Here is a 15,424-nt window from a genome sequence, read left to right on the forward strand (position 1 = left end):
TTTGGAGCAAAACAGACATTTATTAAACTAATACTGTCAATAACGGTCATTTTGTATCCAGATAAAAACAAATAATAATGTCCAATCGCATCCATCTCAGCTTGTTTTTGTCACAAATAAACTTTTTTTGGGTTTATATTTCTCGTCCTCCTGACCTTCCTTCTGCTTCTGTTCATCCTCTTCCCGTCGTTCACGGCCAAACTCAACCACCAAAGGTTTCCCTAGCAACCGGTATCCATGGACCAGTTGCAAGGCATTCTGGGCCGTTTCCGCGTCTGCCGAAGGAAAACAAATACGCCGAGTAGCATCTCATGTGTGATGCACAAAGGAAAGGACACCGATTTGTTTATTTGTTTGTGCAAACAGAATTTCTTTGGGGTGTATGTCAGAAAGTTGTTCTCACCTGGCAGAGTGATGAAGGCCTGACCCTTCATCCTCCCGGTCAGCAGCCGGTAAACGACCGGCGGCCCGTTCTTCTGCTCGAATCTGGAGAACAGCGCCACCAGCTGGGCCACTGACGCCTGCGTGCTCAAGTTCTTCACGCACAGAACCTACGGCGAGAAAAAAAAAAACAACAACTACTGAAAAAGTCTGAAAAGGAAGCGAACCGTCGGGGTAGTCGGAACAACGAACGCTGTCGTGAGAAGATTTAGCGGCCGAAACCTCGGAGGGTTTTCCCGGCTGGTAGTTTCGGAACCTCGGGACGCTCCGGATCCCGTCGTCAGATTCGCGGTTCTTCAGGATGTCGTCGTCGGTAACCGTCTCGACGTCTCCTCTGACGGTCAGCGGCCCGCCTGACCCCGCCTTCGCTGCTCCGCGCAGACTCCCGATTGGCCGGCTGATGTTTATCCGCGGTTCCCCCGGCCGGTCCCGAGCGTGCTGCTGCAGCTCGGAGGTGTCGGGACTGGACCGGGCCGGACCCTGCGGTTCCGACTGATGAGCGGAAGCGTCTTCTGATTGGTTGTCGTCTGTCTGGGAGTTTTGCGATTGGTCGGATTCAGTTCTGTGCGTAGACGGGCGCGTCGCTCCGGCTGGTTCTTCCCGGAGCGACGCTCGTCTCCCCTTGTGGAGAACGTCTCTGTAGAGAGAGTCCATCGGGTCGGAGGACGTCGCCCCCTGCTGGCTCTCCTGGTTATCTTCGTCTGTCGTAGAAACAAGGTTAAGTGACATCTTTTCTCGTGGGTTTAACATGACATCAGTTATATTGATCCTCTTGTGCTATACTGACTTGTTTCTTTCTATACTACTATTCTCATTTTTAATCTTCTCTCCTCTGTGATCATCCCAAAATCACAGGACTGCTTTCTTCTTTCATTAACTTGCATCTGAAACATTTTAAGTCTTATTTTTTTGTAAAATCAAATAAATACCATCGTCATAAAAGTAAAAAAAAAAAAAAAAAAAATGTGAGTGGCTGTTGGCTCTCGGAAGAGAGGCCCGACAACGACTGTTTTCTTTGGCAGTTACACAAACGAAGCACAACAAACAACTTCTAAAACTGAAGGCTGTAATTTAAGGTCTGGAAAGTAGATAACATAATTTCACCTTTCTAAAAACTCTACTGTGAAGATTATAAAAAAAAAAAAAAAAAAATCTGTAGTCTAATGTTACCGTTGACTTTCTCTTTTCTTAATTTCATCTCTCTAATTAAATAAATTGGGCTAAAAAAATAAATAAATCTTTAACGAGCACTTCCTGACCTCGATGGTAGAGCGCGGTGAGGAAGCCCAGGCGGTCGTTCCCCTGAAAAAGCGCCCGCTCGATCTCCATCTCGCGGCGCGAGAGCGGCCGGCTGGCGGCGAAGCGCTGCGGCCGGGCCAGAAGCTCCGCCCTCGCTTCGATCTTGTCCCGGATCACCTGCAGGCGCTGCTGCTTCGCACCCGGTGCGGCACAGACGCCGTGGGACTGCGTGTGAGGTGGATATTAGTTTGTTGGATGAGGCCATTTGACTGCAGAGGACGTGTATTAGTGTCCCCCCCCCCAAAAGACTACAAATAGAGCTCACGGGAGGTTTCACCTTCTCCGCCGCATCTCTGCTCCGCCACAGCTGGATCTCGGCGTCGGTGAGGCCCAGCTCCCGCAGGCCGGCCAGCTCCTTCTCCCCGTCCTGCAGGGCCTGGAACTGGGAGAGGCTCCTCACTCCGGCCGCCTGATCCCCGAACGGCCGGTAGAGCGACGACGGGGCGAAGCACTGCTTCTTGGCTACACATCTGTGAGGACAGAATCGATTTCAAAGATCGCTTCAACTTTAGATGTTTTTTTTTTTTTTTTTTAAGATTCACAGTTTTGCAAAAAAAAACAAAACAAAAAAACAGCTGCAGCCGTATCAAAAGACCTTCGATTTTTAGAGCCACACGGACTAAACGCTGCCTTCAGATGTTTTTACAATAAGAACTGACTGTGTTGTGATTCTGTAGAATCTGTAGCCTTGAGGGATGTGTATAAAAGAAATAAAAAAATAAATAAAAATAAAAAAATCTCCAAGCTGCTCTGGGGGACATTTGAAGGTAACATACAACAACATTTGATTGATGCATTTATCCAAAGCACCTCAGAATAAAAAGAGTACAACATTTTTTTTTGATACAGCACATAACGCTCCGGTGGGAATAAAACCTGCACACACTGCCTTCTTCCTCCTGGTGAGCTACACAGGAACCCACACACAGGTGTTTTATTCTGACAGTTTAATGTTGATGTATTTTAACTGGGTGACAGCAAGAAACCAACGTTTTGGATCAATCTTTCTGGAAGCGGCAGAGCAGAGAGCCGATCTCAAACGACATGTTTAGAAGTCAAACCGATCAAGACAAATCTGATTAATAACTTCAGCAGGCGTATTATCTCACTCAGCATGGAATAATATGCAAAAGTTCCCTTGTTAAGACGGCTGTAATTACACGACAAAAAATAAAAATACACACATCACTCTCAATTGGCGAAAGGCCGGTAGTAATCTGTTGTAATAGCTACTGATAAGAGATGTTATCAAATCTCAGAATTTATTTTGAAACCTTGAATTTTCCCTAAATGAAGAACATTTGGCTCGACTGCAGTCGGGTTTTAAAAACATTTTTAATTGTTTTTTTTGCAGAATGCATTGCCATTTTATATGAAACTGCACCGCAGGTCCCGCTGCGGTACGAGTTACGGTCCGCAGCATCGAAATAAAATCTAGATCTTTAAAAGCAAAGGCCGTTTCTGACCGGTCGATGTCGACTTCGGTGTGAAGCTGCTGCACCAAAAGGTTGTGCAGCTGCCGCTGGCCCTCCGTCTCCTGCTCCTCCGGCAGCGGCCCGTCCTCGCAGGGTTGCCGGCTCACTCTGACAAAAAAAAAAAAAAAAAAAGTTCAACACAGAGACAAGAGTCGGATATATAAAATAAAAAAATAAAAAGTCACAACTACGATCATAAACATCTAACAATCACAGACTGAACTAAACTGTTAATGTGACTGAATCCATTTGGGAGGTGTTAAGCAGCACTGGCCTCTCAAGAAAAAAAGAGATCTTACATCAGCAAAAACTATAACACATAAAACACGTAACTGTTTTTTTTCTTGAAGTTAACAGAAGATGGATTAATGGTTTCTTTTCGTCACAGATTAATCTGCCGTTGCTCTAAAATAAAAGTCAGAAAACGGTGGAAAATATAAAAGATGTTTTTCCTCTGCTGTTTTTACATTTAATATCTCAAGGTTACAAACACTCGACTATTTAATTTTTATTTTATTATAAATTCAGTAATTTTACGACATGAAGTCACGTGTTTTGTGAATGAAAACGAGGAAACGATAAGTCAATTAAAGCTTAGCAGTAATATACATGTAACTTCTCTGAAAAAATATCATTACTACAAACCACCTTTACCGGATTTTTGAGAAAAGTAAAACCTTATTTGTTTTAACTTTTTAATTAATTAAAAAAATAAAAAAATACAATAAATAAATAGCCAGTAAAAAACCTCCAAGGACGATAACAGCAGCCGGAGATGTGTCAGACACTTTACGTTTAACCCCGAGTCTACAGAATCTGCTAATAAACATATAAAATTACAAATGCGACGCATTGTAAAACAATAAAATGTAAGAATAACAACGCTGCGTGTTGTTAACAGATGAGCTAACGTTAGCTTCGACGGCTGTAGCTATCTCCATGACAACAGCAGCAGACCGAATAGTCGCTAAGTAACGAGTTTAAAATGGTTATTTTCGCGTAAAACTCGAGTTAAGTTTGCTCTAAACCCAAATGACGTTGATTCAAATGTCAGCGATGTATTGAAATTACTGGGAGATTGAAAGTCTGAGACTGAGAAGTGAAAGTTTTGTTTACCTTCGCATGCTTGCCTTTTGTATTTCCGGTTCCGGGTGTGGAATCATGGGAAATGTAGTACACTCCCGACTTTTAACCTTAAATAAACTATTTATGTTTACTTTCGTGGAAAATAAACAAAATGTCAGCACCGCAGCTTATATAAGTGGTATTTTGGGCTGAAAATAAAACGAATTGTATCTTATTAAATAATAAAAAAAAAAAAAAATGCAAAGGTTGATAAGAAAAAGCCATATTAGGAAATCCGGTTGTATTTTGTTTTTTTTGTTTTGGGGAGGGTTCTCTGCGGTATGGAAAGCCATCAGTCCTGACATGTTGCATGCGTTTTTCTGTTGTGAAATATGCAATGAATAAAAAAAAATAAAAAAAAAATAAAGGAACATAAATCCCTTGCATGTGCCACACCCCGCTTTATTACAAAGGGTGTGGTTATAACAGCGTCTTTCTCTGGAAATGACTGCCCCTTTCTTTCACGTGTCTGAGCCGCGCAGTGCACGGTGCCATATTTATCAAACGTGATGCTGCAAAGCCTTCCTGAATATATAGCGCTCCCCACCCTCCCTCCCCTCCCTCCCCACCCAGCCGAAGTGTCCTCAATTAGCCTGCTGGCTGACGTCAGTAAGGTGACATGGGCGCTTCTCTTCAACCATCTCTGAGCAATAAGCAGCAGCTGCTGCTGCAGCATGGCATTAGTGGATGAAGGAGGGGAGGGGAGGTGGAGGTGGGCGGGGTGGGGGTGGGGGGGGGGGTATGGATGTGAGGAGAGCGGTGCCGGTTGCATGTAATTAAAATCCCCCTCCTCTTGCATCGGTGCTCAAGGTTCTGCTCCTGCAGCCGGTGCCTGGGGTCGGCGGCGGACTCCTGCTCCTGCTCCTCCGCAGGGCTGCAGGAAGGGCTGCGCAGCTCCGCTGACTGACGGAGAGAGAGAGAGAGAGATGAGGGGTGGGGACGCAGGGTGGGGTCACAAGCAAAGGGAGAGGCGGAGGAGGAAAAGGCAGAGAGAGAGAGAGAGAGAGAGAGAGAGAGAGAGAGAGAGAGCCCAGCCCTTGAAATTACACGGCAACAACACGCCGACACAGAGAGAGAGAGAGAGAGAGAGAGAGGGAGAGAGACGCGGAGAGAGACAGGCTGTTTTTTTTGGGGGGGGAGCACAGGGCGCCTTCGACGCTGCGGATATGAACTGAAAAAGAAACACTGGAAGAGGCGAGGGGACCGTGTTCATTATATATCCCGACCCAAAAAAAAAAAAAAAAAAAAAAAAAAAAAAAATCTACTGTAAAGGTGGAAAACTAGCCCCCCCCGCCACCACCACCACCACCACCACCCCCACCCTCTAAAGCCCTCCTCTCTCTCTCTCCCTGACAGTTCTTATTCAGATAGAGCTACACCCAAAGCCCCGACCGACCCCCTCCTTGCTCCTGCTGCTCCACCCCTCCGCCGCTGCACCGCTCCGGCAACCGAGATGCACACGGAGACCCGTAACAAGAAAGTAAGTGCACGTTATTGGCTTTGCCCTGGTGGTCAGTGGAGGGGGGGGGGGGGGGGAGGAGGAGGAGGAGGAGGAGGAGGAGGAGGAGGAAGAGGAGGGTGTGTGTGTGTGTGTGTGTGTGTGGAACATCTACCTGTGCGGCTGTCTTTGCCTGGTACACAAAGCAAGAGTTGACATTGTCAGCTCAACATGTGCCAAATATGAATGTCAGTGAGTGTAAGTGCGTCGTGCGTGCGTGCGTGCGTCGCAGCAGGCAGTTACAAGTGTACCACTGCTTTGCAGGCAGTTTATTTTGCAATTAGTGGCAAGTGGGGAGTTTTGAAACAGCGACCTCACTTGCGTTGCAAATAAACCATCGCTCAGATGAGCCCCCCTCCCCTCCCCTTTCCCTCCCCCTTGTCACTCGTCCACGGCGGCTACGGAAGCCGCTCGCGGTCTCCGTGTTTTTTTTCCGTCCTTCGCCTTTGCGAGGTTAGTTCAGGTTCAATTTGAAACGCTCTGTGATCTCTCGGAGAGCAGGAAGGAAAACGGAAGGCAGCAACTGCAGCTCGCAGGACACCATCTTAGCTTTTAAAGGGCCAGCAGCCTCGTTTCAGACACACACACACACACACACACACACACACACACACACACACACACACACACACACACACACACACACACACACACACACACACACACACACACACAACAAACCCTGGGAAGCAGCCAGGTGCACAGCCTCCAGCTCCACTCTTGCACGTGGGGGGGTGGGGGGGGGTGGTGGTGGTGGTGGTGGTGCCCTTGCCTTGTGTCTTTTTAAATGAGTCCTGCTCCCACTGAGTGTGTCTTGTGTGTGTGTGTGTGTGTGTGTGTGTGTGTGTGTGTGTGTGTGTGTGTGTGTGTGTGTGTGTGCTCAAAAGTAAATTAAAGTTGGCGTGTGATCAGACTGTTTGGGATCTGTGAGTTTTGATGGCGTGCAGGTGAACAGGAACATCCGCAACAACAACAACAACAACAACAACAACAACAAAAAAGAAGAGGTGAACTTTGACCTGAGGATTTACGTTGGCCGATCAATAGCGACGTGCGTTTGGACGTCGGGTCATTTTTGATTGATTGAGAGGTCTTGCAGCGTCCAGCAGCTTTGTTGTTGTTGTTGTTGTTGTTGTTAAATTTGTTTTGTTTGTGCAGCGGAGCACTGGTGACATCACATCCTGTTTCTTCAATCAAGGACTAATTGCTATTTTCATTATCTACGAATCTAGTGACTATTTTTATTTTTGGTTTATTCAGTTTATTTTAAAATGACAAAACAGTGAAAAATGCCTTTTTTTTTTGGTCAGACCAACAAAAATGTTCAATTTTACAATAAAACAACAAAGAAAACGATCGATACGTTTATTAAATGACGGTTTTCTTGAAGTTGTGCGACATTATTGTCCAGTTGCATCTACAGTCCTGTGACAATTTTTTTTCATTGAGGAGTCTTAGTTGAGCATTTGGTGCACCAGCTTTGTGTTAATCTGTCAGATTCAAGTTAGCACTTCCTCCATTGTTTAAAAAAACAAAAACAAAATCTATTTCAAGAAACATTCAGAATGAATCAATTTACGACTACGATCAGCCTCAGACGGATTTATTAAAAAGGGTCATGACTTTAGCCGCGGCGGCGCAAATGAACAGCAGCGTCTCAAAACGCTTCGTATTTCTCCCGATTCGGTCAATTTTGCAGAGATTTGCAGCTTCGCGGGTGCAGAAACAACGTGCAAAAAAAAACAACAACCCACCACAACTGTAATGTCGCTTTTGTTTATTTTCTTCCGCGTCTGCTGAGGCTGAAACGAGTTTAAAATAAAAAGGTAAAGTTGGCAAAATCGATTTTTAGCATCGTAGCTCCGCAGGTGGTCCTCGGAGGTCGAAGTTCGACCTTGGAGCGTATTTCATCTGCACGTAACGTTGCTTTCATGAAGAGGTCGACCGGACGGGAGAAAAGAACTTCGATCTACTCGCTGCATTTTTTTTATTTATTTATTTTTTTCAATGCTGCGTTGTTCCTCTACGCCGTGCGGGGTTCTTACATGGAGCTTCGTGTGATGTATAAAACTTATGAATATATATATATACGACGGACCACGCAGCAACAGCAGTGATAAAGTGTGTAAAAATGTACAGAAGATGTATCTCTCATAAAGCTCTTTCACTTTAATAATCTCTGTTTTTATTTGACCTTTGACCCAGATTGACGTGTGGGAGGAAAGAAAGAAAGAAAAAAAAAATCAATTTCCTGCCATCAAAGTTAAACCTGTTTGTTTTTGGAAGTTTAGTGGACTGAGAGCAATTCTTGCAGCACATGGGCAGAACTGAGCATGCTCCGTGTGTGTGTGTGTGTGTGTGTGTGTGTGTGTGTGTGTGTGTGTGTGTGTGTGTGTGTGTGTGTGTGTGTGTGTGTCCTGGATCAGCTGGGCTGTAGATGTGAGAGCAGGGTCAACCGTACATTGCCAGGCAGGGCATCAGCAGCAAAGGGCCCCTTGAATATGAAGTATATAAAGTGTTTGTGTGTGTGTGTGTGTGTGTGTGTGTGTGTGTGTGTGTGTGTGTGTGTGTGTGTGTGTGTGTGTGTGTGTGTGTGTGTGTGTGTGTCACACTGTAGGCAATGATTGACTCTGCTGAACAAAGTTTGATGAGATAGGGGATGTTGTGTCATCTCCACACCACACACACACACACACACACACACACACACACACACACACACACACACACACACACACACACACACACACACACACACACACACAAATACAGTACAGTGCAAACGTTTTAAGGCGACGAAATAAAGTGAGAATGTTTTCATATTTTTCAATTCAATACATTCTGCCTTTGAAACTTGGTCAGCTGCTGGAGACGGTTCTTCACGACCCCGGCTGGACGTTTGAGGTTGTCAAGATGCAGATTAAATTGTGCTTTTTATTTTTTTTTTGCTCAAACTGCTTTGTATGAACACGCACACGCACACACACACACACACGCACACGCACACGCACGCAGACACCTTACCGAGTTGTCAGGGTGACACGGTTGGCTAGAGGGGACCAAAACCGGCCAGCTGCTGCCAGCCTGTCGCCCTCTTTAAACAGCTGTTTAGCAACTTCTCTGGTCGGACTGACGTGCCGGGATGTGATTCTTTTTTTTTTTTTTTTTTTGTCTTCTTTCTGTACATTAGCCGTCCGTGCTGATTGTTCTGCACGATCTGGTTTGTTATCGACAAAACGTGTGGCGGTTTGTCTCCATTTAAATTCAGTACATCTGATTTTTGATTTTCTCAATGAAATCAAAATTCGGAACAAAAAAAACCTTTTTAAATGCAAGAAATGAAGCGGTTCCCGTTAACACAACATGCGTTTGCTTATTTAAAAAAAAAAATTAAAAAATAAAAATCTAATCAACAAAGTGGTGCCTGTCACTTTTGAAATGTTGGCGCTCTCTTGACTGTGACATCAAGGAGAGTTTTAAAAAAATTGCAGAGAAAGCCAGTATGACTCGATGGAAACACGGTTTTGGCAAATTAAGGCAACATATTTCTCTCTCCGATGAAGTTGCTATAAATTAAATATAGTTTGACGTCTTATACTTTTTCATACATACTTTTGCATTTCTCAAAAATTGCTCACACTCTACTTGTAGCTGCAGGTACGCTGTTATCAAGCTGTTATCAAGCTGTTATCAAGCTGTGATTTTCTGTTTTATTTGCCAGAGATCATTTCTTTTCCTTTTTTTTTTCTTTTCTTGTTGTGTTGCTTTAGATCCTGGGTCCCCAACCTGTTTTTCTTGAGAGGTACTTTGTCAAAATGAAAGTGTCCGACAGCCGCTCCTGTTTCTATCCACATAGCTGAGCTCCACCCAAACCAGCTGAATAAGTTTCTTTTATGTGAACAATAACCAATTGATACTTAACACGCACATTTTGTATCACGATAGTTTTTAATTAAACAGCATGTGCATGTTGTTTTTTTCTGGATACATTTTGATGAAGTTGATGAAGTTACCACGAAATACTGACAGCTGATTGGCTGAAAGCTGAATCGCTTTGTGACACAGGAGGGTGGGATGTCTTGGGAATTTGACTGGATATAAATTTAAAACAGATTTACAAAATGACTTTGTGTTATCAGAGTTATATACATTCAACCTTCGGCGAGCTACTCAGAAACGAGGTATTTTACTTTCTCTTTCACTATCAAATCTCTTTTTTTTTTAAATTTATTTATTTTTTACTTTTGACTGTCTGACATGTGCAGAAGATGCAAAGGTTTCACCAGCATCACTTGGGACACCAAGAAAATATTTCCGGGATCAATTCAGGCTCCTGAGTTTCTCCTGTAACTCAGTTTCTTTTCCAATGAATTATCAAAGAATTCAACCTGCAACAACAGGTTGGGTTTTCCTTCCTGCTATCGTAACTGCATCCTTCTGTTGGAAATATTCACATCAGTCTGGCTGTTGCTCAGTCCGCACACTCATCTACGTTATATTCCACTTTTTTTATTTTTTTATTTTGCACTGATTTTCAAAAAGGTGCATGACTTTGGGTGACTTTTTCAGGGATCGCGGGTTAAAAATCCAAAGTGTCAGTGGGTTTGAGCAGCGAGGTGTGTAAACACTGCAGCGATCCAATCAGACATTATTGCACCACAGAGTAATTTTTGCACCATCGGACCATCACCGGTAATGTTTCTGAAGTATATCTAGCGCCTGCACTTTGCAGCAAGATGCTCAATGCACCACTGTTTCCATTAACAGAGAGCATTTTTCTTTTTTTTTTTTTTTTTTTTTTTTTTTTTTAGCAGCCGTGAATGTAACCTTGGTGTACAGCACCTTTTAAGGCAATCTTGAAAAAAACTGAACTTGAAGTCGGTGAGGTAATAGATTAAGGAGGGAAAAAAAAAAACACGCGCTAAAAATAAAACACCCGACTACAAAAGAAGGGCTTGACATGTGTTGAATGTCATAAATCAGTTGTGTGTAATGAAGTATCCAAAGGGTGCATTTGTAATTTAAAGCCAACTGTGACCTGGAGATTAGAAAGAAGAAGGCTTGTGGCTTCGCTGGCTGCAGTTAAGGGCGCTCTAATAAGCATCATGTAAGTGTTTTCCAGGTGGCGAGGAGGTATATCTGAGCGAACCGGCTCGCTGCACTTTTCCATTTTCTTATTTTATGTGATGCTCTCATTCGGAGTAATTTACAGCGTGTGCGCCGCAGCACAAATGAGCTTCAGTTCCTCGATCGTCACCCCGTATTAAGAAAAACAAAAGCGTCCAGGGTGACAGAGTTGGACACTCTCTTCTCTGCATACACACACAACACAAAAGACACACACACACACACACACACACACACACACACACACACACACACACACACACACACACACACACACACACACACACACACACAGACTGTTACACAAACCACATATCGGATATGTGCTTTGTGTAACAGCTGACTGCTCGTGTGTGTGTGTGTGTGTGTGTGTGTGTGTGTGTGTGTGTGTGTGTGTGTGTGTGTGTGTGTGTGTGTGTGTGTGTGACAGGGGAGATAAATGAGAGCGCGTTATGAAGACGCGTTAGGGCCATCGCGAGGGTCGTTGCAGGCACGTGCCGTCTTTTTTTGTTGTTGTTGTTGTTGTTGTTGTTGTTGTTGTGAGGTCATTCAGTCGCTGAATTACGGAGAATTAATGGGGAGGAGGCCGAGTGGAGAGCAGAGGAAAGGAGGTAAATGTCAGACCCGGGCTTTCCATCAATGTGGATTCCACTACGGAGCCAAACAGAAGCTGCAGGTTTTCATACAGGGTTTCTGCCACTCATTACAAAGATACAGTGAAGTAAATCACCGAGTAATACACGTGAAAATACCTGCTTTCAGGCTATTTAAACCTCATTCACGATTTCATTTCACTCAACGCTGCACCAGTAAATATTAATAGACAGTTTACTTCAACCAACAAAGGCTTCGTCGATAAGATGGAAACAATACAAGTCGATGTTCGACAAAGTGTGCGAACTAAAAAGACAAAAGAAACGCCGGTATTATTAATATTCAACCAATGAAAATTGATGCCATCCGAGGTGGGGTTATGGTAATGTAATGTCATTTTAGGCTAGTCTTCATCCAGATCTGAACCAGGACATTTTAATCACTCAGGGATTCATGAAATGTGTCGCAGAAATGATTTTCTTTTGCAACCTTTACGTCTGCCCGTATAGCAGCATTTAGACCGACATTTTTTTTTTCTTACAACACACGAGCATGAGAACGAGTCACAAAGTTAGATTTTTTTTTTAACCGTTTATCCAACCTGGTGCATAATTTTCTCTCGGTACTGATTTTCGTGTTGCATGCTTTTACATGTGGGCGCTCTAGTTTCAGTGAGGACAATACTCGGAGACATTTTGAGGCGGACCTTTTTCTTTTTCATACTTTTCTCAGTCTGGTGTGAAAGAACTTGACTTGTCTGCAGCCATCAGGTTTTATCCTCAATAATCGATTGGCCTACCTCCCACATGCTCTTGGCGGTTGAATGGGAGCAAATCCCTGCAGCCCAGGTTCAAAGGTCACGCTGAGACCTTTCCCAGGAGAGGGGAAGGAGTGTTTAAGGAGCACATGAATGCCCATTGTTTTTAAATGAGATGTTGTAACGTTGCCATGGAGAGATGGAGGAACTTCCTGTTTCAACACAGGATTGTTCTGGTGATCTTGAAGCTGATTGGTCCACGCCGGGTCTGCATTATTCAGGTAGAAGTTTGTTGATAATTAGCCTCACTGGAGCTTGTGGCTGTCTTAAGGAGGCTTTTTCTTGCCCTGGATTCAGTCAAGTGGCGCAGAGGGGGGGGAAGTGAAGTTGTTGGTGGTGTCGCGGTGTCTCTCCTATTTTTATTTTTTGTATTTTTTTTTGTTGTATTTGCTGGGCAGCCTTGTTCAGGCTGGCCTGCCCCAGGGCTTTAGGGGCTATTTATAGAGGCACAGCTCTGTTTATATGGCGAAGGCAGAGCAGAGCGAAGCAGGCCGATTTCTCTCGTCATGATACCAAAAATTCAAGCCCAAGACACCGCTTAGGAAGGCCAGCATCCAAACATTTGAAGCTCGCAGAGGGCAACTATCACAAAAGCAAGCGTCCCCTGACCTTGATTTGGTTTCTCTGTAAAGAAAACCATTTTCTTCACCATCTTGAAGAAGATTCAACCTTGGACTGAAGGCGTGTTTGCCGTCACGTGTAGCGTGGAAAAAAAACCAACAGCCGAGTCACGAGTGTGTGAAGGAAACTCATTGGAGGACAGCTAACTTCAGTTCATATTTCTAACTGTACTGATGGACTGAAGTTATATAATTGAGATAAATGCTCGGATGGGGAGCGTTGTCGTTCCGGCAACCCGGTTCAAGTCGTGATGGACTTATTTGACTCGGTTACAAGACGCACAGACTGACGCAGCACACGGATGAGAGGAAGACTGCAGCTCCGTCTATTACAGGCCTCCTCCTCATCCTCCTCCTCCTCTTCCTCCGTATCTTCCACTACTACAGTCTACACGTTTACACCATCTGGAGCTGAAATGAATAGAATTTCTGCCAACCAAACGTTGCTCCTACCGACAGATTCACTGGAAGACGAGAATGTAATTCAGTGTTTTAAAGCCATTTCAATCTCAATCGCATAACCTGCTGATAAAAGCACTTTCTGTTTTGGAGGGGGATTACTTTGCTCCACCACTGAGCACCGACTGAGTTATCCATCTATTTTCACTTTGTACAGAAGCCATTTTTTTCCTCACTCCTGACTTTAGATGTTTTTGTTTTTTTAAATCCCACTGTGTTCAAGAAAAGAGCCACAAGTGAGCATCAGGTCGGCAACTGGGGATTATTTTCACCCTCTAATGACCATCAGTTATTATTTTTTCCTATTTATTGATTAATTGTTTATTTAAAAGTTCTCTAAACTTTTGAAAGTAATAGGTTAACACGATTTCTTGGAGTCCAAAGTCACCTTTTGAATTGGCAATTTCTGCAAGCACAAAGATTTTTAATTTGTTAAAAAAAATAAATAAAGAAAAGGCAATTCGAGCAGCCAAAGCCAAATACAGTGCTTTCTTTTTCATTTTGTCCATGATAACATGCCAAATAAGATTTTCTGTGGAGTTTACCACCGGTGAAATCTGAATAAGCGGCCAGGCTGGCTCCGTAGAAGATGTCCACAGACTTTGAATTGGCATCTGTATGTGAATAACACACACTCAAGACTCTTTCTCTGTCTTCTCGTTTTCTTTCCATTATTAACTGGTCAATCTGTTACCGACATGACAAGAAAAGCAGGAGGTAGGTAGAAAAATGGAAGCAAAAGTGAAATAAGGTGGTGCCAGAAAAAAAAAAAAAAAAAAAAAAAGTCCCTGCAAGCTTGTTTATACACACACATAAAATACACACACATATACACACATCCAAACAAGCCGAGTTCCTTCGAACAGCTTGGCCGGCCCAGTGGCCATCTGTGTTGACTATACATTGAAGTGACAGTTTAACTCAGTCTGCCTTAATGTGCTAATCTGTCATCCTTATATGTTTCGTGTCTCTGGCAACATTTTAGCGTCCCAATTTTCCTTCTGTTCTCTCTAAACAAACTGCAAACCTGAGACACATCATCTCCTGCAGTGTTTCTGAGGAGGCAGCCAGCAGACGAGGAAATAGAGAGAGTTTGTAGGGTCGAATTTATGCAGCATTGAGTGCTGTGATTGTGTGCAATAAAGACGTGTAAGTATGTGCAATGATCAATGGTTAAAAAAAAAAAAAAGAAAAAGTTATTCAACGTTTTTGTTTGCGGTTAAAAGCAAGAAACACTAGAAGCTATCTGTTAGTTAACTTTGATTAATGTGCTTTTATTGTGAAAATACTACCGGAAGTATATAGTTAACATTCATACAATTTAAAAAAAAAAAAAAAGAAGCTTTTTCGTATTTTAAGTGGTCGGTTAGGCAACCCTACTCGTTTTTTTTCCCTCATGTTGTCAGCCACGAGTGTAACCACACTGGTTGATTAACGGTTTGTTAATTTGTTATATTACAGATTCCAGTTTGTCTTTTAATAGATGGTGTCATGTCGATTTTACATGACAACAATCCCACAGATGTGAAGGGAAGGGCTGGACTTATTTATGTCCTCGTCTGTGTGATTCAGCCGGCCGTGTGTCAGTGTTTTTTTTTATGACTCAATAATAAAACTTTAAAGGCTTCATTTGGGGTTTTTGGAAAGTCTTGGTTGGTTTCTTAACTCTCGTTTCTTCAGATTAGATTAAGTCTGCCATTTACTGACTTCTTTGTTCGGCTGTGTGATTAAATGACTTGTTAAAACGGATGGTCCGATGGCTTGTTTACGACAGTTCGGTGATGGACGAACTAGTTTACGGACCGAAAGCGAGTGAAAGTTCAGTTTTACCCAGCGTTTTCCTACACGACAAGATAAACGACCCCCATGTTCAACATGTGCGTGACCTTTCATACCAGACAGTTTGGTCACAGTACTTACCTGTGACTAACAGCGCGGTAGCTGCCAGCGGTGATGCATTCATGGCCCA

General features: G+C 43.5%; 2 protein-coding genes across 6 annotated transcripts in view; one reads left to right on the plus strand and one right to left on the minus strand.

Annotated features, from left to right (window-relative positions):
• Window positions 1-5,041, minus strand: rbm41 (RNA binding motif protein 41). Of its 4 annotated transcripts, none has more exons than XM_069716242.1 (7): window positions 4,332-5,041; window positions 3,207-3,323; window positions 2,018-2,210; window positions 1,701-1,905; window positions 664-1,142; window positions 404-551; window positions 1-275 (listed from the first exon to the last, which is right to left on the minus strand). In XM_069716242.1, the coding sequence occupies exons 1-7, from the start codon at window positions 4,376-4,378 to the stop codon at window positions 97-99; spliced, it is 1,368 nt and encodes a 455-aa protein (XP_069572343.1). In that variant the 5' UTR covers window positions 4,379-5,041; the 3' UTR covers window positions 1-96. The 4 variants fall into 4 exon arrangements, with proteins under 4 accessions (XP_069572343.1, XP_069572327.1, XP_069572318.1 ...); XM_069716226.1 differs by having other exon boundaries at window positions 2,006-2,210; window positions 4,332-4,402; XM_069716217.1 differs by having other exon boundaries at window positions 404-1,142; window positions 2,006-2,210; window positions 4,332-4,412.
• Window positions 5,042-5,401: 360 nt separating this feature from the next.
• The window catches only part of klf8 (Kruppel like factor 8), a 58,623-nt gene continuing 48,600 nt past the window's right edge, over window positions 5,402-15,424 (plus strand). Inside the window, exon 1 of one of the 2 annotated variants that reach the window (XM_069716264.1) lies at window positions 5,402-5,820. In XM_069716264.1, the coding sequence (XP_069572365.1) occupies window positions 5,794-5,820 (27 nt within the window). In that variant the 5' untranslated portion in view covers window positions 5,402-5,793. The remainder of the gene's footprint in view (window positions 5,821-15,424) is intronic. The other variant, XM_069716256.1, reaches the window with a different exon arrangement.

The sequence above is a fragment of the Brachyistius frenatus genome, unplaced genomic scaffold (assembly GCF_029030835.1).
Source record: "Brachyistius frenatus isolate BFR_SWC_R1_liver_20210118 unplaced genomic scaffold, ASM2903083v1 Contig_5, whole genome shotgun sequence".
NCBI classification, from domain to species: Eukaryota; Metazoa; Chordata; class Actinopteri; family Embiotocidae; genus Brachyistius; species Brachyistius frenatus.